The sequence below is a fragment of the Ascidia mentula genome, chromosome 6 (genome assembly GCF_947561715.1).
Source record: "Ascidia mentula chromosome 6, kaAscMent1.1, whole genome shotgun sequence".
NCBI classification, from domain to species: domain Eukaryota; kingdom Metazoa; phylum Chordata; class Ascidiacea; order Phlebobranchia; family Ascidiidae; genus Ascidia; species Ascidia mentula.
Window position 1 is genome coordinate 19,419,867 of NC_138571.1, and position 23,200 is coordinate 19,443,066.

General features: G+C 39.2%; 2 protein-coding genes across 2 annotated transcripts; both read right to left on the reverse strand.

The window, feature by feature from the left end:
* Positions 1-214: 214 nt before the first annotated feature.
* On the reverse strand, positions 215-9,189 carry LOC145905514 (coiled-coil domain-containing protein 40-like). The gene is made up of 20 exons (XM_082992736.1): positions 9,104-9,189; positions 8,924-8,990; positions 8,325-8,436; positions 7,994-8,079; positions 7,643-7,789; positions 7,058-7,277; positions 6,279-6,436; positions 5,699-5,839; positions 5,417-5,520; positions 4,818-5,061; positions 4,470-4,652; positions 4,151-4,396; positions 3,491-3,704; positions 3,051-3,220; positions 2,489-2,580; positions 2,012-2,132; positions 1,563-1,751; positions 1,104-1,262; positions 884-991; positions 215-554 (listed from the first exon to the last, which is right to left on the reverse strand). The coding sequence occupies exons 1-20, from the start codon at positions 9,118-9,120 to the stop codon at positions 420-422; spliced, it is 2,913 nt and encodes a 970-aa protein (XP_082848862.1). The 5' UTR covers positions 9,121-9,189; the 3' UTR covers positions 215-419.
* Positions 9,190-9,673: 484 nt separating this feature from the next.
* LOC145905652 (uncharacterized) lies at positions 9,674-18,195 on the reverse strand. The gene is made up of 12 exons (XM_082992905.1): positions 17,992-18,195; positions 17,029-17,111; positions 16,296-16,491; positions 15,761-16,093; positions 14,718-14,795; positions 14,343-14,466; positions 13,956-14,110; positions 13,414-13,544; positions 12,958-13,112; positions 12,443-12,708; positions 11,912-12,014; positions 9,674-11,738 (listed from the first exon to the last, which is right to left on the reverse strand). The coding sequence occupies exons 1-12, from the start codon at positions 18,023-18,025 to the stop codon at positions 11,228-11,230; spliced, it is 2,169 nt and encodes a 722-aa protein (XP_082849031.1). The 5' UTR covers positions 18,026-18,195; the 3' UTR covers positions 9,674-11,227.
* Between the last annotated feature and the right edge of the window lie 5,005 nt (positions 18,196-23,200).

The window sequence follows — 23,200 nt, forward strand, 5'->3', positions numbered from 1 at the left end:
GACGATTTGTAATTGCACACTATTAAACATTTTACCTTATTATCCTATTTTTTCTTTAACTGTTGACAATACTGGGGTTGGTTTATAGTTTGCCTGAGAAGCCAGGTAAAAAATTGCCAGGGCAAACTAATCCAGGCCTGCTTCCGTCACTTGTAATCCTTGGTTGTCAATAATACATTTTCGTTAAATGTGTTTCTGAAGAAAGCACACCGCATAAATTTAAACCTTTATTGTCAAAGCAGTTTTTTCTTAAAGGAGCAAAACAAGCAAGAAATTCTATACCATGACGTCACAAAAAGTACACGGAACGTAAATGACGTCAAATGTGACGTAACTGAGACCCACGCGCGAGCGCAAAGACAAATAATTTTGTATTACGCAATAAAACATGCACCACTCGTACTACTGCTACGTCACAGTTAAGTCGCGAAGTCGTCCTGGGGACCGTGTATGGTTGCTAGGCGACGAACCGCGTGCTGTGCGTGCGGGTAATCCTGGCTGACGCGGTCGATAATGTTGATCATGTGATGCATTCTGTCCTCCTGACGTTGCAACTGTTGTCATAGAAACAAGGTATTCCGTCATATTTTTTGCATAAGACACTGATGACGCTATTTAGCGAAATATATTTGTCTTGAGTAGGAAAGCTGACTGATTTTACCCTACGGAAATAAACGTTTCTATGCTGTTTGTGATATAAAGTACAAGAGGTAGAAACCGTTATAGCGATTGTCACAGAATGTGAAATGATTCCCAGAATCAAATACAGAGGAGATTACAACATTGGAAACCGTGGTACAGGCCAGCAACCAAGTCATTCATTTAACGCACAAAACCTTAATTTAAACGCCATGACTTCCCTTTCTACCGCGGTTCAAATTACCTCAACGTTAAGCGCATCTTCGGTCTGACAAACGGAAGTGTATTTTCCACTCTTGAGCGACTCCAAGTGTTTCACCTTCGTTTGTTTTGACACCAACTCATTCCGGTTCTAAACGACAGGAATTTTTTCGTAAACACTAATATCGAGCTTGAAAAAGTTTAGCAGACTTTGAAGTTTAAATTTTGAAACGACAACATTTTGTATTGAAGCGGGGACTTACCCTTTGTTTGAACTCATCCCAGCGCTCCACGTCGCCCTCTAGTGTGTCGATTGTGCCCTGCAGTTGTTGAACTGACATTTGTTTTTCTTCCAAATTTCGACCGATCTCCGACTGATTTTCGCGCAGCTGTCTGATGTCGTCATCACACGACGCCGCATCCTGTGTGACGTCATAAGAGTTACACAATTTGGCAGGTTTGGCAGGTCAGTCTCGAACCTATAGTTGTCCTTTGAAATTGTTTGTGTTTTACAATTAAAGAGCTCAGCTGTAGAATCTAATGTGTTTACAAACAGAACCAAGCCTTAAAACGAGAAAAGGCGAATTTCTGGTTGGACAGAATCGAGTTTTCGTTTTTTACTCGAACTTGCAAGATGTCATGACCCCCTCTTAAACATTTTAACTGTTAAAACCGTTAAAATTCTGCCCATAAAAAGTTAACGGTTTCCAACCACTTCATACCTTCTGTGTTTGCTTGATTTTCTTCTTCAGATCAAGAAGTTTCTTTTGGAATGCTCCCTTGGTTGGAGTTTTCCTGTCGAGTTTCGATTGAGCTTCACCCCGTGTTACGATTGTCTCCCTTCGCGAAACAACTTGTTCCATCTCCCTCATCATGATGTCTTGCTGCTTCATAAGTTGCGTGTACCGCACCTGAGGAAAGGCGGAGTGTAACTAAATGATGTGCATGCTTTTACACCAACATTGAATCCGAGAGGCTTTCCAGGTTATGTACGAGAAAGAATATTCACGCAATCTGTTGCACAAATTTTATTTGAAATCTTCATTTTCCTCAATATGACGAATACTTCATCACCAACGCAAATAACTGTTGGCAGTAGTGAGGTGCTATCTTTTTCACTACAATTTTGATGGCATTGTTTCGTGTAAAGGTGAATTATTACGTCACATACCTGCATCCGGTGTATTTCCGCTTTCATTGCCCTCATTTCACCTTGGCCGACTTCGGAGTCAACGGCAGCTCTGGTTTCCTTCGCAAGTTGTGTTTTCTTGTCCCACAACATAACTTGTCGTCTGAATGCAACAATTACATCATTATTAGATGGCCAGACACGACGTCCAGCCCGAAGCACAAGATTAAGCTGGGTGTTGCAAAGTTTTCCAGATACGTTGCACAACACAACGCCGTTTGAAATCTGCAGGCTGCATTTTTTGGTGAGTAAACAGCAACAGGTCTTAAGCTATAAATGTTTCTTCAAGCGGCTTCTTGTTAGCAGTGGATCTGAAGTATGATTTGTGATGGAGATATATTTTTCTTAATATTCCGAACGTGTTATTGAAAAGGTCTGTGGCTAACCAGGAGAACCATGGAGACAGTGTGTATATAAAGGGTGCCAACTTAGTTTATGGCGTTCGTAAAATCAACTTACTCTGCTTCTATCAGGTTGTTAAGTAATCTCTCCTTTTCTTCTTTGAGGTCGTCAAGTTTGTGTTGCATCTGAATCGACTCCAACTCGGCCTCCTACGATGGAAAAGTGTAAATGATGTCTATGGGAAGCAACGAATTGCATGAAACAAACGATGGAATCACACAGTTTAAAGTAAGTTTGTTCATTGGTGAGTAAACGTATTAATTACGTTTTTGGTAGAATAATTGCTGGGGAAACAGAAACATCTCGCCTCAATAGAAAAGCTGCATGTTTAAGTTGTTAAATTGGGGCGACTTTATTAAACCTACACACTTAATCGCCCCGACACAAAACTTAAGTTTTATTGTTAGTTTTGCCGAGATTTTAAATGCAGGTTAGTTAAATGTATTTAAACAAAACAACACAGATCCTCACAGCACCACAGACAGTAGCAACCGACAACAAAGTCAATACTAGTCCAAGACAGGTAAAATATAAAAAGACCAAAACCACCAGTACATGTGTATTTTATTTCTTTAAAGGGAAGTGGCACCACATTATAAATATTTAACGTTCCACCCACCTTTAATTCCTGCATAAATTCGTTCTCCGTGAGCACATTTCCCTGCTCCAAACCCTCTTGTAACCCTTTCTCCTTGTTCAGTTGGACGTTGAGTTTAATCATTGCGTTCTGCATGTTCCTCACTGACCTGTTGATCTCGCCTTGTTCCTGCACTTGTTGCTCAATTTCACCTGGAGAGAAATTGGAATAAAATCTTGAAAACCAGTCTGTACTGCTATGATGTGGTGAACAACGGGTCTATTTTTGTGTGTTAATATCTTCAAAACGTGTGACAGACTATTCGAGTCAGTACTAATTTGATTTCAAAAACAGACATGCCTTATTTAAGTCAAATTCCGCATCAACTTGTCCATTCATTGAGCTTGAAAATAAAATGATTATAATAAATTGTTTCAAAACGCCACACTTTCCCCATCGAATCCACACAGTTCACCGCATACCTTCAATTCGCAACTTCTTCTGAGTGAGAATAGTTCTCTGTTTCTTTAAGTTCTCAACATCAGCATTTTGTTGGTCTCTGTCCTTGCTTAGTTGAACAAGCTCGTGTTGTTGCCTCAACCAGAACTGTTGTAAGTCGGTGATTCCTTGTGAAGCCCCTTCAATTTGTTTGTTGAGGGAATTGACTTGGATTTCCAAGGGACCGATTTCTTCTCCCTGGTGAAAACAAACATTCCTTTTAGTTAATGATCGTAATATATTTTAGGTTTTTCTTTATTTTTTTCGTATTATATTTTAGGTTTTCTTTTAATTTTTGTGGAACGTATTTCAGGTTCTCCTTTATATTTTTTCGTAACATATTTATAGTTTTCCTTTAGGTTTTTGCGCAGTTTCTCCATTAATTTGTTTAAACATACTTTAGGATTTCCTTTAACTTTTTAAGAAATATATTTTAGTTCTCTTTAACTTTTACGTCCAATTCGGAAACATAACATAGGTAAATCTTGATCATTATGTATGTATGCAATAAACAAATAGTTTTGCTTCTGTAAGTCTTTTTTGGTTTAAATGTAACCAGTTGCATTGAAAGATAAAACCGACTTTTCTTTAAATACAAAAAGAATTCCTTTTTTCCTGTCTGAATCAAAACAGCTGTAACTTACCCCACTAGTGGACACAAGTTGATCAAGTCGCTTGTTATATTGATCGATCGTCGTCTGTTTCCTCTCAATAACCGCGTTACGCTTGGACGCCTCCTGTTCCGCTCGACTGATCAACTCGTTCTTGGACCTGATGTCACGCTCCAGTTCCTCGCGCTCATGGTTCAGATGACGTATGCGTGACGAACACTCAGAATGCTGGAGGGAGCATCTCGCCATTTCGTTCTCCACCACCGAGTATTCCGCTTCCTGTGACGTCATAATACCAATGTAATGGCGGTTGTGGCTGGACAATGAAACTAGAACGCATTTATTCACTTACCAGTTTTTTCTTTGTTTCCCGCATTTTATCGGTCATTTTAACAGTGTAGGTTTGAGCTTTATCGGCTGTGAGTTGTTGTTGGAGGTCTTTAAGGATGGCGTCTTCCAGCGCTACCTTCTCAACGTATTCCCGTTCTATTTGTTTCCTCAGGGCGTTAATTTCGTTCAGTTTCATTGAACGTTCCTGAAACACAGGGACTATCATTAAATTCTAGTGATCTGGCACAACACACATAACGGTGTTTAACAATAAAAACTTTCGAAATTTAATTATTTGCATCTGAAGAATTAATACATACCATGGTACAGATGAAACTACAAACGAAAATAACTACCACGATAAACATACCGTGGTACTTTTGTTCAGGGCTTGTTCTGTCTCGTGTAGAGTTCTGCTGTACGTTCCGTATTGTTGTTTCAACGCATCTTGTTTAACCAAATTCCCCTTTATCTGTTTTTTGGTCATGCCAATGTCCATATCGGTCTTGTTGAGGACCATGGTGATCGTTTCGTTGCGTTCCTCTTCTTTCTGGATTGACCTTTTGTAACCTCCTATCTCCGTCTCAAGGGACTTCACCTGCTGGCTTGCCAAGCTGAAAAGAGAATAACAATCTGTAACTACTTCATAGAAACACATTAATCGGGTTGAAGTGTAATGAATGCAATATAATGAAATAAGAGAACAATTTAAAACCACATAATTGTGCTTCCGTTTGACAATTTAAGATACTTCACCGACAAAGACACATCACGGAAGTAATTGGAAAACTACTAACGTTATCTTAAAATCAAAAGTAGGTCTCAGGAAATATTTAGGCTAAGCCTGGGAAGTATCAAGAACAACAAATACATTTATTGGAAGAAGCGTTTTTGATGAATTTATTATTCAGCTTTCACCAGTTCTTCCCTGGTAAGTTTGGGTTTTCCCAAGACAAAACATGTTGTTACCTCAATGCCTCCTGCATTGCTGCATGGGCTTCGTCTCTCCGCTTCATTCCAATCAAACTTGAATTCCACTGCTGGTAAAGTTGCTTTTTCTCTAGCTCAATTGCCTGCAAAGCACACAAAAAATCAGCTATTTTTACTCATTTTCACACCATGTCACTATAAAGTTTATCTTCAAGTCATTAGCTTGCATAGATACTTACCTATTCACTTTAATTAGCAAACTATTGGTTAAACTTTTGGTTTAATTTGTTTAGTTTAAATTTTTGCAGCTAGAAATTCTACCTCTATTTCTTCTCTTGCTTCACTCAAGGCTTGTTTGGCAGCAATTGTTTCTTCACCTTGGGCTGATTGTTGGGCTTCATACATTGCAATATTCTCACGAAGTTGGTCGACTCGCTCTGTCAGCAGCGCAACATGAAGATCCTAAAACACAACAATGCATTTATTTATAAAAACATTCAAGTAATTCATAGGTAAAGCTTGCAAACTTTCTCGAGACAAACAAGTAATATAAATAAATTTCGAATTGATTTATGAAGGGTAAAAACATAAAAAATCTTCTACTTGTCTTGTGAAGAATTCTATGTGTGACATGTATTTAAACGAGACGGACTTTAACTAGAATTTTTCCTGATATTTCCAGATTTTAGAGCTAAATTCTGCATCTGGAAGAAATGACGAAAAAATATCAGGGATTTCCAGTTTTACCAAAAAAAGGTCATCACCGAGATATCATAAAAATTTTTGGTTAAGGTCTAAAATTAGTTTAAAGTGACTGAAATAAACCTGTCAAGGGTTGTGGCTTATCAGATATGGTAACACCTCAATGGAAGTTAGTAATAAAGTTTGCATTATTCCACACCTGCTGTTTTTTGTCCTGTTCCGCTTGACTAACTTCTACTTCAGCTTTTTCAGCAGCACGCTTCATAACAGCTATGTCAGATCTGATATCTTCCTTGGCATTCTGCATGTAGAACAACCTTGTTGAAAGATTCTCAACTTCAGTTTGAAGCTCGGCATCTGCAAAAATATAAGCAAGTCTTGGAAGTTGCACAGGAATGAAATATAAATATAACCCAACAGCCCAACGGATGACGGTGATTTGTTGGTCACCACAAAGTGGAAGTCTTTGCTTGGCCGTTTGGTCAGCAAAGTTGTCTGATAGTCACACCAGCTGCACTGATCAGACCTTTTAGGTTGAAACAGTGGCTATCTGTCTGCAGCTTACACGATATAAATATAACATTTGATAGATATTTGTACAGTGAAAAGCGTATATGCTGGAAGGGTGATATGTGTATCAGAAAATGTGTGATTCTCATGACCTTAAACCAGTACTAGTTGCAATGATGCCTTAAATGCTTTGCTGCTTCTTTGAAATACACAACACTTGCACTAATTTTGTGTCACATAGATGCGCCTAAATGAGGGCCAGATTCTACCAGTAATAATGAGCTAATCTTACACCACACATGCATGTGTTTCATAATCAAAACTTTTTGCACTGTAAATAAAATACAAGTTATCCTATGACTGAACAATACACTATCATCAGTCTCCTTTATACTACATATAAGCTGGAAAAACATGTTATTTTATTACAATATCTCAACCCTTGTAGACATTTTTATTGTTACTTACTCTTTTTGCGCTCCTTATTAGCGAGGGCCTGCACTTTTTTGTAATTGTCCCGAAGTTTATTCAGCACATCTTCATGAGATCGTCTTTTATCTGCTGACTCAGCATGTTTGTCGTGCAGTTGTTCAAGGTTGGCTTGTTGCCGTGCCAACTCTTGCTGCACGCCATATAAGGTGACGCCAACCTCTTCTCTCATTGTTTTCTTCCTCTTCAGGTCATCAATCTGTGACACACATCACAACAATGTAACACAAATATGCTTAAAATATGTTTTGTATATTTCTGTTTGAACAAGACACCGAGGATGCCCTTGCATGTTCTGTCTGTTTTTTATTTTTGATAGTCGAAATTATACAGTATGTTATATTAGGCTCTTGTTGCTTCACTGCTCAGAATGATTATGTATATATGTCTTTTCATTTTCAGTGCGTTTTATTGTGTTACAAACCACATCTGAGACATTTGCCACACCTTGAGGTGTAATATTTTAAGGCTTGTGTCATGAACTTTAGAAACTTAGGACAATGCAAAACTGTCAAATTAGCATCAACCCAACAAAGAGTTAGCAATTAAATAACTGAGACATACCAACTCTTTGTGTTCCAATCTGGCCTTCTCCAGTTGTTTAGTGAGTTGATTCTTCAAAGCAGACTGGAATCTTTTCATGAGAGGATGATCAGGATCAAGAACCACAAGATCAGACTGGACTTCATCTTCTGGCTCTGAATCAGATTCCTACAGCAAATAGATTGCATAAAAACTTAATAAATTTTATATGTGTACAGTTTTATTGGTTGTAACAGCTTAAACATACTCATGATAGTGTGTATTTACTAAAAATTCCAATGTAAAATATCCAGCATTATGAAGTAACTTTCTGTAGCTTTCTTGCTTAAAGTAGAAATACATGTGCAGGCTCATAAACATTGGGATTCATACCCTTTCCATGTCGTCATCGTCTTCAGTTTCAGTGTCAATATGACCAAGACCTTCACCCAAATTTCTCAACAGAGTACTTGCATCACCTACGTAAAAAGCATTTAATTTAAAACATATGCTGTGTTTTCTTGGTTAAAGCAGATTAATCCAACTATATTGTCATTTGAATGTTTATCGCATAAACAAAATGTATATATGTCTCAGAAAGAGACATTGTAAGTTGCAACTTGAGCATAAAATTGACTTACATGTGGATAAATATTGCAAATTGTATACAGACTTCAAATATATATTAACTACTTTGAAGTGCAATACAGTGATAACATGTTACCTTGCGTAGCACTGCTTGGTCTGCTGTGTCTGCCATCTTCTTCTCCACTTTCTGTTGGTGGAGGGCCAATATTTAGAGCGTCGACCGAGTCTTGCATGTCATCCAAAGTTAACTAAAAAACAACAACAAAAATGTAGCATTTTTAGATTATGACTGGACTTAATCGTACTCTTAAAGAAAAGATAAACATACTTCCATATGGATTTAATTTAATACAGTTTGTATTGCAGTTCCATTTCCTAACGTTGGCCAGCTTTGTATGCCTTTGTAGATTAAAAAAAATCATCCATATCAGTGTAAGTGTAATTGTTTTCACAGTATAAAGCAGTGTTGTGTGCCAAAATGTTTTAATAAACAATATATCACTTTGCGATTTATGCAAAGGATTTATTACGCCGATCTTAGATTGCACAGATTCTTCACAGACAAACTAACAGTTTTATATGTTGTTGCGTTAGCTTTTGCGCAAATATTTGCTTTTGCACAGATTGCCAACAAAATAGTGAAAACATCATGAATTCTTTCCAAGTAGATGCCAATGTAGTCAGTTAATTAAGACATTTTTCTACAATCTTAAAAAAGTATGGAGATAGAAATACCTCTTGCAAAGCCTTTACAGTAACCTTAGAAACAGCTTTAGCCAATCCGGGTTGATCTTGGTCATCCCTGCAAATAACAACAAGTTTAACATGACACCAAATACCAAAACTTTGGGACAACGTTCAACTGTTTGCACACAATATTACTTCAACATAAGTTTCACAGAAATAAAATATTACCTTGGATTTTCCGCCATCGTGGTGATATATCTTGTGTTTTCGCCTATTAGAGTTACAGCTTTACCGACCAACAAAACAGGTTTGAATTATCTCACCTGACTATTTGGGATTTTTTCCTCGTTGCTAGACAACGCACGACCACTTGGAGCAGCAGAGCGTAAATATTTTTTATCTGTTGGGAAGTGATTTACTGCCGACCAACAGTGATGTAATATTGCTTCAAAGTACGCTGATGAAAGTCTTATTTTAAACTCTTTTTATCCAAGTATTGCATTAGCGCTCTATAAGGTTTGTAATAGGCATGTAATTGTAATCTTTGAGCTTTATCGAAATGTTTCTTCATCTAATATCAAATTGTTCCCAGATCGAAACAATTTTCTATTTTTTGTAAAAATTGTTGGTTTAGGCGTGTAGCTACTACCTACTACCTGTCACATTACAAAACGGGTTTCCTTTTACAGTTAAAAAAATATTCCATAAAGTGAACAGCACGGACATCCCTGGATTGATTCTGATGCAACGAAAACAAAGGTACACTACAATCTCAGCATTCACAGCATTTGTGTATACATATTATATTTGTAGAGTTTTGTGCAAGTTCCGTATGTCAGTTATGGCAAACGTGCAATGTTTTTGACTAACCATATTGAAAAGTAAATGAAAAATATTAAGAATCATTCTGTTATTTACAAAGTGTACAAAGCAATAAACTCACGTGCACAATTTCTAAATAAAAACAAGTGCAAACAAAACCTACAAAAGTGGCATTCTCCACTACAAAACAATGTATATGCAATCACAAGACTTTAAACAAACGGATTGTAACTAATTGTTCATGTACCAAAGCAGATTTAAATATCGTTTTTGTAATTTGAAGAGATAAGTGCATGCTTTCCATCATAAAAACGTGCATACAAAACTATCGTTTTAATGCCGTGGATTTGAAAATTGTCAAGTGACAAATAATTGTTTACAAAAAATTTTTACAAAACAAACACAAATGGGTTTCGGACAGGATCGAAAAATAATTAATTGAAAGCAAATTAAATAACATTTTCATACACAAACACACAACACACACACTAATAACAAAATAGGAAACATATGGCTTTGTATTTTTCCTGGGTGAAGAAGGGCTTTCAGTCTTTGGTGCCTAATGGGCGTCTAAGTTACGTGCAATTTATACAGTGGATTATAATAATAATAATAAAGTGGTTATACAAATAATTCTTCACAGAAATAGTGAAATGATACAAAATACTTCATATGAACGTGAGGGCGTACATTATGTTAAAAGCTAATTCAAAATAACATAGAAAATATGTCGATTTGTGTATAAAAAATCACAACAAATTATTCAACAACACTTTTTTGGTTAGATTGTTTCGGTGCGATTATTACAGTTGCTGTGCTAGACATGAACTTGATGGAAATGTGAGTTGTAATATAACAACTTAACACTTTGGACTTGCGATGCGTCGTGATCTTTGTGCAAAATGCGCATTTAAATACATTTGTGAAATGAAAAAACATCCACATTCACAGAAACGTATTTAAGATATACATAAGGTGGAAATCGTCCAGGGCCAGTTTGCAACAGAATGGACAATGATTCCCAGAATCAATCAACAAGCAAGAAAAAAACGTCTGCAGTAATTGACTTCTAGTAATTGAAGTAAAAATATCAGAGCTACCCATGAGCCACATTGCTCGCGGCAAAATCCTACCCCCATGAAACGATGATTCCACAGAAGTTGAATCTCATCGTAGTTTAAAAATTACAAAAAATACGAAATAAAACAAGCATTACCCACGTAGGCCAGGGGTTCTTAACCATGGGCTTGAGATACAAATCAATGGTTGCCGATAAATAATGCATTAAAGCCTATATTATATGAGGATATATTCTTAAGACCGGAGCAAAAACTCCGGCACAGAGGAGTGCACGACCATCAGGTGATAGAGGGGGGAAGGGTCAAGAATTACTTGGTGGAAACGGAGAAGGTGAATCCTTTAAACGCCTGAATATCTCGAACATTTGTTTCATGGAATATTTTGTTTGTCTTGTGAGTCTCCGCGCTTGTCAGTTATCATAAGTTGGTTCATGTGATGAAAATATTCATTTCACGGGGCCTGCATGTAATGATTGAGCAACTGATGGCAGGTTTTCGCTGTAGCGAGGAGCGCCGGGATGTGCGAGAGGAGTCCTCCGTACTCTTCCAGCTCCTCCTGCGAAAGGATCTTCTTCAGGTGATCCACATCCGTCGACTCCAATTCGCTGAAGTCGTATTTCGGATCCAACATCTTCTGCCAGATTTCTATGGATTGCGTCACGCGGTTTCTCAGCGGCGACCTCCGGTGGCTGCCAGTCGAGTCACGTGACCTCGCAGACGCCGACGTGTTTTCCGCCACCCGGAGCCAGATCTTCGACGTGACGTCACGATGGATACGGTCCAGCGATTCCGTGACGTTGACGAATTCTTCTACGAGCTGTGCTGTGTCGGCGGCGTCGTTCTGACGTAGGTTAGTGGCGTATTTACGTAGATCGCTGACGTGGTGAATTTTTTCTATGCCGAGCTTGGAGGAACCTTTGAGCGCGTCCACCAGGCGGCGCAAGAGATCCTCATCGAATTGCCTGTGGGAAAGTTGTGCTTGAAATTCATCATGACACAAATATTTCAAACTGTAAATTTTAAATCGTACGAAAATTGAAATATGTTAAAATTGGCCAGGATCGTTTCGTATTTTTTCCGTCGTGTGTGCACTGGTATCATCTTGAAATTATCATTACTGCGACACAATGCTTACTTGTAAGCCGTCTCAGCTTCTTGCGTTCTCTTCTGCAAATCTTCCATCGCTTCTTTGATGCCGAGGTCGTCGTTCTTCGTCTGTTTGTCGCCTCCGCTCGAGTCTGAGTAAAATTGATAGAGGTTTTGTTGCTGTTACTGCCAGGCATATTACAATTTAATAATTATTTAAATTTACAACGCAGCAATAGCTAGGCTGCATTGCCTGGACTGCCAAGCATGCAAACCTCATGAGTAGGCAGTGGGGCGATCCTGCCAATCATGCCGTTGCATGAAATATTACTGCGTTATTTAAAATTACGTTTAATTGTGCCAGATTATTAGAAGATAAAATAGTTTACTGGGGTCAAGATAAATCAGTCACTTTTTCCCGACAAGTCTAAGTGAGATCTAATAAATTAAGCCTCCGGTGAGGTTTGAACTAACGACCCTGGGCTAACCAGGCCTAACACCTCTCATCCTTTAGTATCTGGTTTTCAGTCATTTCTCATTTTTCAAATTTATTGCCTCAAAACAAATAATATTTAGAAACCTCCAGGACATTCTGGGGTAGGCGGAGGCGCTGATTGGTTCTCTGGGTCACGTGTGTCCAGTTCCCCATCAGTCAAACCTTCGACAGGGTTATCGACCAGCTCGGCGCTCTCATCAAAAATAACGCCGTGAATGCTGTCGGATTTACCGGGAATTCGTGGCTTCTCACCCCGTGCAAGTGAGCCGCGAGGCTCTGGTCTTACAGTGCGAACGCTTGGCGCCAGCTCCACGCTGATAGATCGGCTTGCAGGCACGGAAGAAACGCGACTACAAAAGAAAACTGGGTTCTATTTGATATTTAGTTTTTTCAAACCTTCCTCGTAAATACAGGCAACAAAATGAAAACACCAAGTACACAGTGGCGAAAGTACAGTAGGTTTTAAACTTCTTCGTTTATGAAATCGTTTTATTCACGCAAAATCCCAGAAAACGTCACGAAAACTAATACCCAGAAAATGAAAGCATCGTTCAAAACGTCAGTGTTTCATCAAAACGCTGTTATAATCAGTTGCTTACTTGAACTGAGAGTTGCTTTGCAATCCACTGAGTGGGTATCTGGGAGTCTGTTTGTAAGGCGCTTTTAAGCGGATAGGAGATGGAGCCCACGGCGTTACTCCCTGTTGCCGTCTAGTGATGGAGTGCGCGAGCCCTTTACCTCGGTGGGTAGCGCCCTGAAATCGAGTTCAACAAATTACTAACACGCAAACAAGCGGGATTCGTAGCCAGGATATCCAGGGTTCAAAACCCGGTGTTGCCAAAAAGCAAACATGCAAAAGGCGCCAAAAAAAAACCCGCACACAATTTCCATACACAATAGAAAATGGCAACTTACAACTTTTGAAAATGAGGTCATGGTTCACACTATGGATTTAGATACGAAAATATACGCATAACTCGGTTTTCCTTTAAAGTTATTGCATAATCTATAGCCCAGCCAGCATACAGTGCTTGGTCTTCTATGTTAATTCTTACCCGTAGTTGTTCAAAGCAAGCATCCAAATCGTTCCGGTCAATACTGGTTTCAAGTGAGATCGCAAAAGCCCCCGACATCTTGAGAGCGTTGTCGGAAATCAGTTGCTCTTGGAATATATCGTTCAGATGACCTGTTGTAACAATTAACATATATCTGTATCCACAACATATACCATAGATACGTACTTATTCATATTGAAGCAAAAGCAATGCATACATTTATATGGCAAGAAGAGATCGCCCCAATGCGAATACGTGTAAATATGCGGTCTCAGGGATCGTTACGTTCACTGACATCGGAGCCAAAACACTGCCAGTGAAGCTTATGATGTATTATGGCTATATATATAAGTTCAATACCATTGTGGTAACTTTCTTCAGCATTGTCCTACATGTTTTCAGGTAATTTAAGCTACACATCTGTGTATAGTTCTTCGCCAAACCACAACCGTGTGTTGATTATTCTTTGTTTTGTGTAATGCAGGCATGATTTATTAGCAGGCAAATCAAAATCTACGTGTTTCAATATTAGTCCAACATACCCGACTCAAAGTGGCTCCAAAGTGCTTTCAAGGCCGATGCTTTGTGCAAGTTTGTCTCGATTTTAATCGATCCTCGTCTCAACCTCTTCACCACGAGCCCGTCGATGGACTCCAAAGTCGCAACTACCGATAAAGCTTCCCTTGAACCGTTACCACTGCAAAATATGTAAAAATTCTTTCTGAAAACTTTCATTCCCTGAAATTGTTTAGCCCCTAAATATTTCTTTTTGCAATCTTTTATTAAAATAGCTTTTTGAAATAACACTGTATAGATTCGTTGAAGTTACAGAAAAAATCGAATCGATAGACCCCTGTAGACTGGTTATATTCATTTCATGTTGTCATCCATTGATTACAGAGTATTGACTACCAAGCATTAAACCATACCTCAGAAGATATTCGAATAGTTTGTTAGCAATCTTCTCCTGTACTTCTTCAGGGTGGCAATCTCTGTATATGTTGTTAGTGAGAGGAACGGCTGTTTTTATTGAAGTGCTGATATCCACTTGACCTTAACACAAGGTCAAATCTTTCTTATCAAGATTAACCATACAATATATCTTTCCAATATGTTTATTTTTACAATCAAATATTCGGCAATTTACTCAAACAATCCTTTGACATTCCTTTGCACCACAACTGTAATAAATCTTTCAAAGATATGAGGCGATCATGATCAATAAGCTGCTGATAACACATAATGTTTCGACCAATAAGCTTTCATCAGTTTAGCAGTTTTTGTATTCCATAGAAATTGTTTACCTGATCTCTTGTGCGCCCCTAGTGCTCGTTTTTTCTTTTGCTGTTGTCCCTTCCCGGAAATAGTGGCCGGCCTTGAGGCTAAAATGAAACAAACGAATGAATATTATTTAAGTATAAAACACAATAAAAGGTGGACTCTGGAAAGCGCCTTATCTGAACGTGATCCAGTTTTGTGGTAATGTAAACATTGATAAAACCTATAGTTTACTGAGTTGTTGCAAATCAGGTAATTGTGAACATCATATAATTGACAATCACCAGTTGTCACGCCTTGTATTGTCAACACTGTGTTTCAGTGTGAATCTGGTCCAAGTGCGCACACTTTAGACTAAAAATAAGCAGGTGTCTTTTACATGAAAAGCTCCGCCGTAAACATGCCGAAATTGCTGGATCACAATCGCCCGGACAAGCGAATGTTGAATAAGAATAACCAGCTTAACAGACAACCCGACATTACTTCACAAAGGACATAGATTGGAGCTAATTCAATCAGGGTAAGCTAGCGAGGTGTAGGTCACACGCTGGGCTAGATTCAAGCTTCCAAAACGAAGCTGGCAACAGAGGGGTGTTTACAACAGAAACACGATAGTTGAATCAAAGCAGTATGCGGCGGTAACCTAAGAACCGAACAACCTGACTGATATCTGTTCCGCAGTATCGAGTTTCATACGTAGGGGCAGTGAAAGAGCCATAAACGAATGTGGCTCCGCAGCGATATGAGTGAATATTTTTGAAACATCGGATGCTATTCTTATTGCGGACAGGTGAGCGGAGATGGCGATTGCGCAATAACAACTACGTTGAAGCCAATCACGTGACATGACGTACGAATTCCTTCCTGTTTTAGAAGAAACATGTCTTGTTCATTTCTGTTTACCATAAAGACCCCCTCAAAAAACATCAAATCTCTAACATTTTGGTTTTGCAAATTGCGATTTTTTTGAGATAAAACACTGGCCCAGCACTTTCTGTAAGGATTGGCCCTGGTGACTGGCATTAAACCAAGTTCCCGCATGTTAACGATATTTCTGAACCTCACCCACCTTTCTTAGTGACTCTCACAGACCATGGTTCTCGGTGTTTCAGATTCAACTTGGAGCCTTGAATGGAGACGGAGGATGTGAGGTCGAACGAAGCGTTGGATGGAACTGACCGCGAGGGGTAAAATGCAACGGTTGGGGACCCGTGGAGAAACTGAGGCAACGGGATATCCGCAAGTTTCCACTGACCATGAGAGAGAGCCGACTTAGGGAGTTGAGGATATCGAGATTGGGGGCCAAGTTGCATCGCGTAATATTGCGTCTGGAGTGAAAGGTGTTTTCGAGTGTTGCTGGTTCGGCGCATGGCCAGGATGCGGCAGAAGGTTTTCACATCGCCTAAAAACATTAATACCAGATTATGACACAGGCATTCCAATACATTTAATCCCTAAGTTTCAAGCAGAATTAGTCACTTTTACCAGCATTGCGGAGCAAGTTCTGAAAAATCAAAACGGTGAGGTTTGAACTCACGACCTGGGCTTTCTAAACATATCTAAATCCTTATGTATTGCTTGCTTGTATTAACAAACTGTCTCACCAGCAAGAGATGTAGCCTGAACTTGCTGCAATGCCGCCACCAAGCGGTCGAATGTGGCATTTCTCGGCTCGTCCTCAACCCAACAAAGCAAGCCGAGGGTTTTCTGCCGCTGGAGGTCGCAACCGCTTGCAGTAGCCACGAGGTGGAGCTTGTCGGGATCGATGCGAAGCCAGTTAGCCATCCCCGACCATTCCACCTGGTGTAGTGGTGATTTGTCATACATTGGTGGGGTTTTAAACCATAGCACTCTTTGTTCAATTACACTCAAACACGTGTCATCAACAACAGTCAAAACTTTACCCTATGGGTGTTGTTTTACTTTTGCTGTCAGGTATACTATAATTTAAAAAGGACTGTTCATCTGGTATAAATTAATGTAATTTATTTTTCCAACGTTTCGTCTGCCATACAGCAAGGCTTCATCAAGATTTAACACAGCAATTCAAAGGTAAACCACACAACATTCAGGGTACGATTGTTAAATGTCACTATTGGTTTCCAAAGAATCTCATTCGCAGGTTAGGCTGATGATTCTGCCTTAAAATAAATGTGCCCGCAACACAGAAACCATCCCAATCGCGCTATTTTCAAAGAAACAGTTATTTTTTTTGCATAAAATAAATACGACAACCTTGAGACCACAATTGCTGGCTCATAATCGAGGCTTTAGCATTTTGCTCAATGGCGTCAACTGATGCAAAAAATTAAACTGGGATTCTCCAAAGCAACAAACCTGGGTGAGTTCTCCTGTGATCTCATTCAACACCTCTTCCAGATTCTCACACTGATTCAGGGGCGTTTCCTTGGCTGAGGAATCTGTAACATCGTGGGTTGAAGTAAATAAAAATAAGAAAATGTAAATCAACCGTGTGGGCATCATTAAACCTATGTTTTGTTACAAAATGTTGTTTCATCTTTTCCACGTTCCACTGTACTTGTAACATTTCAGAAAGAAACAGAAAATGTAACTATAGATTTGTCAGAGACTTCCCATTGGAAACTAGGTCTTTTTGTCAGAGTTCGCATTGATTGGGACGCAATGAGTCAGCGCATCTGCAACGACCACTGCCAGCCATAAACTTCCCATTACAGGTGTTTGCTTAGCAGGTGACCAGGAGAGTTTCTAGGAAATGCGAGGCCCGACTGGAATACAAAATAAGGAGCCTGTATTTCACCTAAATCGTATACCCACTCCCCCCCACACACATTCCGGTTCCTTCAAGCGCCCGAGTTTGTCCAATGTTCCCGGGATGGGCTGCAAGTGACTTCTGCCGTTTCATTCGTCCCACGTCAAGGGGTTGTTAATAATAAGATAACACATCGTGTTTGCTTTTAAGCAGAATTTATCGATCTTAAAACTATCTCTGTACAGGTAATTTATAGGAACACCATTTTAGGTGTTTGCAAAGCCACTTTGCAAGTCGTAAAACAGACTGCGTCCGGTCATTTCCGGAGATATGTTGGGTCAGTCGTTAAATCTTCAACACAGGTTTAATCTTGCCTGTTATCGGAAGCTTCAGACACGACCACTGTTTCAACCTACAATGCGACTCATTTACGCTCTACCTTTTTTATTGTATTTTTATGCAAGGTTTAATGTTGACGCTGCGGTGAGAAAATGACCCAGGTTTTCCGTGGGAACACCAGACCCACGAATTCACACAAACTTGTGAATGTCTAAGCGGTTTCTACTGACCTTTATACGGTTGCAGCGATGATAGGAGAGTCATCCTGTCGTTGTTGTTCCAGAACTTCCAGAGCAATAAGTTTCTTCCTAAAAGTCTTCGGAATTGAAACAAGTTTCTTTTTTGCTATTTTTCCATTTCTTTTTGCTCGCAATTTTGTTACCGGCGTGGTTTTAGATCCTTAATGCTCACAAACCTGATCCTAATAAATTCCAAGCACTGGATGTAAAATTTACTGCTATTGTAAACTCCAACGTTCACTTGGGAATCCACCAAGGCAAGTTAAAATGAATAGTTGAAAAGGTAAACGCTAACTACGAATGCTCACAAGGATGGGGCAGATCTCACGGTGTCATAACATCGAGCGAAAACAACTTGTTCGTAATAGGAACTTATTATGTTGCTGTTGGTGCCAGACACATTGTATTTTACTTAACCTGCCTTTTGGCACAATGTCGTCGGTGAATAAAAAAACGTGCCAGAAACAGATCCGATCAAATAAAGTAAACAGATCAATTAAAAAGTGCAAAATATACTTTGACGCAAAACTCACCGAAACATGATCAAGGAAAATTACCCTACCTTTAAAAGACCAAACGTTTAAGTGACCACGGGCCGACCTATGAGTCAAAACACCAGCAACTTCCTATTGTAACCAACGCAAACACAGACAGAAACCAATAATATTTAATAAAAACTAAACAAATGCAAAACGATTTTGCTTGACAAATCAAAAGCCGATCTCAGTTATGTGCGTTAAAAACTTTTTTTACCAAATAAAAGATATACTTGTAGTTGTTGTGATTTAAAGTGGTTTACAAACAAGAAGTCTTCACTATCTGTTTTTACCAACACTAACCAGCTTGTTTAAGAGCTGACAAGAACGAACCATTGCTTTGTTTTCCTCGCTTGTTTGAATAGTCACATTAAGACGTTGTGGTTGAAATTCTGGTAATGGGGCTTCGACAGAAAAAAACAACCCCATTAGAGTGTTTGAACACAAGCAGTGAAAATTCCCGTGTTTCAATGGTAAACTCGTATAAGTAATCTGGTTGCTAGAAGGGTTTCACATTTGTCTGTTTCCTACAATATCGTTTCCAACTGGGATTCAGTGTAATTTACAAAACAAGTGATGACCAAAGGTCTACTCTTCAAATCAGAAAACTTGTTCTAAACAAAAATTCTCAACTTTCACCGCAAATTTTCAAAAATCTTGCGACGAACGAAAGCTATTAATGTGACAAAGTTTTAACTGCCTCCCTTTCAGCAAACACAGGTATAGCAGTGGATCACGTGATCAATGCCGTAAGTCCTTCAAACTCTTTGAGGTTCAGATACCACATAATAAAACATAAACTTACGTTAGCAAGGACATCGTGTGTTCACAATGTCGTCAACGACGGTTTAACGAAACCGCAAACAGGGATGTGAGATGTTTTGGTAATTCGGCCACAGCGTTATCAGTGCGAGGACCTCACACGACTCGTGTTTACAGAAGTTTGCAAAGTTTATCTTGAGTGATTCCGCCGCCAACGTTACGAGTCTGGCTTGTTTGATGTAAAACAACGGTAGTTTCGAAGCAACCCGGTGATGCCGAAAAATCAAACAAAGTTTCATTTTGCTTTTTTAATTTATTGAAGCAAGACTTCATGCCACTGATATGTTTGCTTCGATAGCGACGATATAACACTGCCTTTAACTGACTTGCGATTTATGTTTACACATACCTGCATAATTAAACAAAGTCTAATACCTGGATACAAAATTTTATCTTGTCTTATAACTCACACCACAAACTATAAAAAAAACTTTTTTCGAATATTATGACACAGGAAAGTAACAAAAAATCACGATTCCATAATACTATAGCTCGATAATTACACACGTATTGTGAATCGGTACAAGGTCATTTCCTCAATCAACTTTGTCTACAGGTGCAAAGTTCACGGAGTTGGTAACACCATGCATGGTTAAACCCCAAACACCAATTTTGTGACTGCGTTGTTTTCCATTTGAAACATTATCAACAAACACGAGACCACACTGGTTCGTTGCGACTCTACTACCTTCGACCACTGCAAGGTTACATAAGATGACAAATAACCCCACGAAACGTTAAATTACGACTATTTTTCTTTTGTATTTGTCCGGATGTGTTTGTGTTTTGAAGGCCTAACGAATGTATATTTTGTCACAAAATGTTCTGTAGCTCATGCAACCCTTCATATTTATATAACCCTTGATTTTGATGGGAAACCCACTCTCTCTCTGCCTCTACTACCCCAATAGAGATATTGAACTTGAAAACAAAAAAAAATCCAATTAACGACCAACAACCTGTTGTCAAATAACAAGAACCTCCGACTATCTATTGCAGTGTTCGCTTCTACCCGCCATAAAACCTGCTCGTGTAGAAAGGGAACAGATTTAGCGACAGACAACCTCCCGCTGAGGCCTGAGCTCTTTGGACGGCGACTAATTGATGCCACACAGATAGAGGTGCTCGCATTCCGCACCTAAATCCGAACAATCGTGCTACAGAGTGTTCAGGCATTAAATTACCTCTGGAACAAGCTCCCGGCTCTGTCCAGAACAATGGAGCAAGCAGACCCTCCGATATTGCTCGCTCGTCTGCTCCTTCACAAATAGCGCGCCGTGAGCGTACTTTTCACCCCTGAGGCTTTCTGAACGAGCGGTTTTTTACGACTGAGCGATAAAACTACTGTTGTCCCCTCGGCACACGAAACTTCCAGCTTGAAACATTGTTGGTTAAAACATAAAACTACGCAACAACAAGATTAAAACGTTTAAGCAATTGAGCCAACAATCTTGTACCCAGTGGTTGAAGGCGACTGTATAGTCACCTCAAATTGGAAGTCTTGTTTTACTATTTAGCTGACAAGATCATTGTAAATCACACCAAGTTGCACTGATGAGACGTATTAGGTCGAAACAGTGCCCTGTCTGCAAGCTGACTATAAAAAAAAACAAGATTAACGCTTACAGTCGTCAAGTAAACATTAGTCTTGTCAACAAGCGTGATTCTGTATGCGTAACATTTAAGCTTAAACACGCAATCAAACCTCACTGTTCTACTGGTTACCACAGAAACAAGATACTCAACATCCAACAACGTGCTTCTGTACTACTACATTACTACCAGTAGGTTTATAACAAAAATTACACTCTACAAATCACCAATACATAGCAAAGCCCAAATCACATGGTTCATAGGAACTGCCATCCTATACATTTAATTTATTGTTAACTATGCACAACAACGAAGCCAGCATTTATTACGGGAATATTACAGCGAAAACCCAATGACCTGTTGAGACTTGTTACCAAATTGAACCGGCGAAATTGTGCGTTAATTCCTTCACTGGTAGCATTGTGAATACAACTTTGGTGGGAAGGGATTTATTAGAGGTTATTGTCAGTACAGTGACGTGATTGTATATTTCGATGTGCATTCCTCCGTCTCCATATTATTACCCAACCAATCCAACTACACTCGTATAATCGACGAATAGATTTTGACTTGATAAAAGTTTCAAAGCTGTTTTAAAGGGAACACAGGCCCAAATTCATTTTTATAAACGATCAAGGAAATACTCAACTACTTTCATCCTTGCGTGACTTCCAAGTTTGCATATATTTCGTATATTCAGACTCTTTGCAATAAAAATAAGTTTTTAATGGTCAGACAAACTTGCCACCTTTGAAATGCACGATTTTCACAAAGCAGATAACACGTTATACAACCTTCTTACCACTGACCATTAAAAACTTCTTTTGATCAACGCCATTAAACCATGCTTTAATGACGTTTGACGCCAGTTTTCGAACCCCAAGATATTTGACATCGTCACAAAGCACTCGATTCGCACCTCTGTGACGTAACAACGCACACGCGCTGCTTGTTGATCAAGGGACAGTATGAAGAGCAATGCAAACATTGGGATAGTTATCTTGCGTTGTTAGGTTGACATGAGGGGCCAGGAGAGCAAGTATGAACCCGGTCTATTCCTGCTTGCCATAATTGTGAGTGAATGAGGTTTGAATCTGAAGGGCGAGACTTGATCGTTACCCTGGCTCCGGCAAACAACCATCACACTTTGGCGTCTTGGTGGAATTTTAAACCAACGGTCGTATGGAAGAGTTGAAAGATCTTATATCTTTCCAATGTCTTCTACTCAGCTCGTTGCCTCCAAAAGTGGTCTATGTTTGCCTGGTTTTCGTGTAAAACCAATACGAAATATTTTCGGCAAGTAACGATACAGGTTCTTCCCCGCCACCTGTCAGGCCGATAGCAAAACATGGCCGTTTAAATTTGCGGTTTCTCGGTATGGTTTGGTGGTAATTTAACAACCTACAATTTAAAAAGAACCCAAATCCGATTGATCGGTTGAAGACGGCATAATAAGGTTTTGATAACCAAACCAACATTATTGGTTTGGTCATGCCCAGCCATTACTTAGTCGACAAATTTATTTGTTGTCTCCAAATATGTACTTGAAGATTTTATGCCATTTAGTTACGTTGTAAGCACTGGGATACTAATCAGCTCCCAGAAACCGCGTGTTTGTTATTGCAGCATGTTTATTTCCGTCAGCAGAAAGCAAGTTTAAAGTTGCTGTTGCTGAAATGTAAGCGCCTGACTAAACAATTTTGAAATGGCGTCATCATGCGGGTACAGACTATGTGTAACAGCCACCACATGGTGGTGTTTCGACGTAACTAAAGTTTTTACCCTTGTTGTGTTGAGATCTGTGGTTGCGAATGTTCAGCTGGTTTAAAACCACAGGCGACATTTAATTTGGTTTAAATAGTTAGCAGATTTTGTTTTTTTTAGAATATTTTGTTCCAAATGCCAATTCTTAATGTAATTGATCTGCTTGTACATAAGTGATAATTTGTTTATCTAACGACTTTACGCTCAATAAGCAAATTAAATATAAGAAAGATCAAGAAAATTGTCGGACTTACGCCGCTACATTGTTGATGGGTACCTGACATATGTTCAGTCAAAGTATTCGCGTAAAGTACAATGACATGAAAAGAAAACACGATTACTGTGGTTTAGCATTAAATGACGCAAGCTCTTTTCGAAAACAAAGCTTCGCGAGCGAGCGAGCGAGCAAACAAACGCAGTCAAAGCGTGAACTAACAGACCATAACGAGTGTATTTGTGGGGCTCAAGTTACACTGGTGGGAATA

Bases quoted from the DNA above. Each gene is read 5' to 3' on its own strand.
- LOC145905652 (XM_082992905.1), bottom strand. From the start codon at position 18,025: ATGACTCTCCTATCATCGCTGCAACCGTATAAAG. The intron at 14,796-15,760 runs GTGGGTGAGGTT...GTTTCATTTTAG, and splicing joins TGTGAGAGTCACTAAGAAAG to CCTCAAGGCCGGCCACTATT. The intron at 13,113-13,413 runs GTAAGAATTAAC...ACTCGATTTCAG, and splicing joins CTTGCTTTGAACAACTACGG to GGCGCTACCCACCGAGGTAA.
- LOC145905514 (XM_082992736.1), bottom strand. The intron at 5,062-5,416 runs GTAACAACATGT...TTCTCTTTTCAG, and splicing joins GCAATGCAGGAGGCATTGAG to CTTGGCAAGCCAGCAGGTGA. The intron at 992-1,103 runs GTAAGTCCCCGC...CCTGTCGTTTAG, and splicing joins GGGATGAGTTCAAACAAAGG to AACCGGAATGAGTTGGTGTC.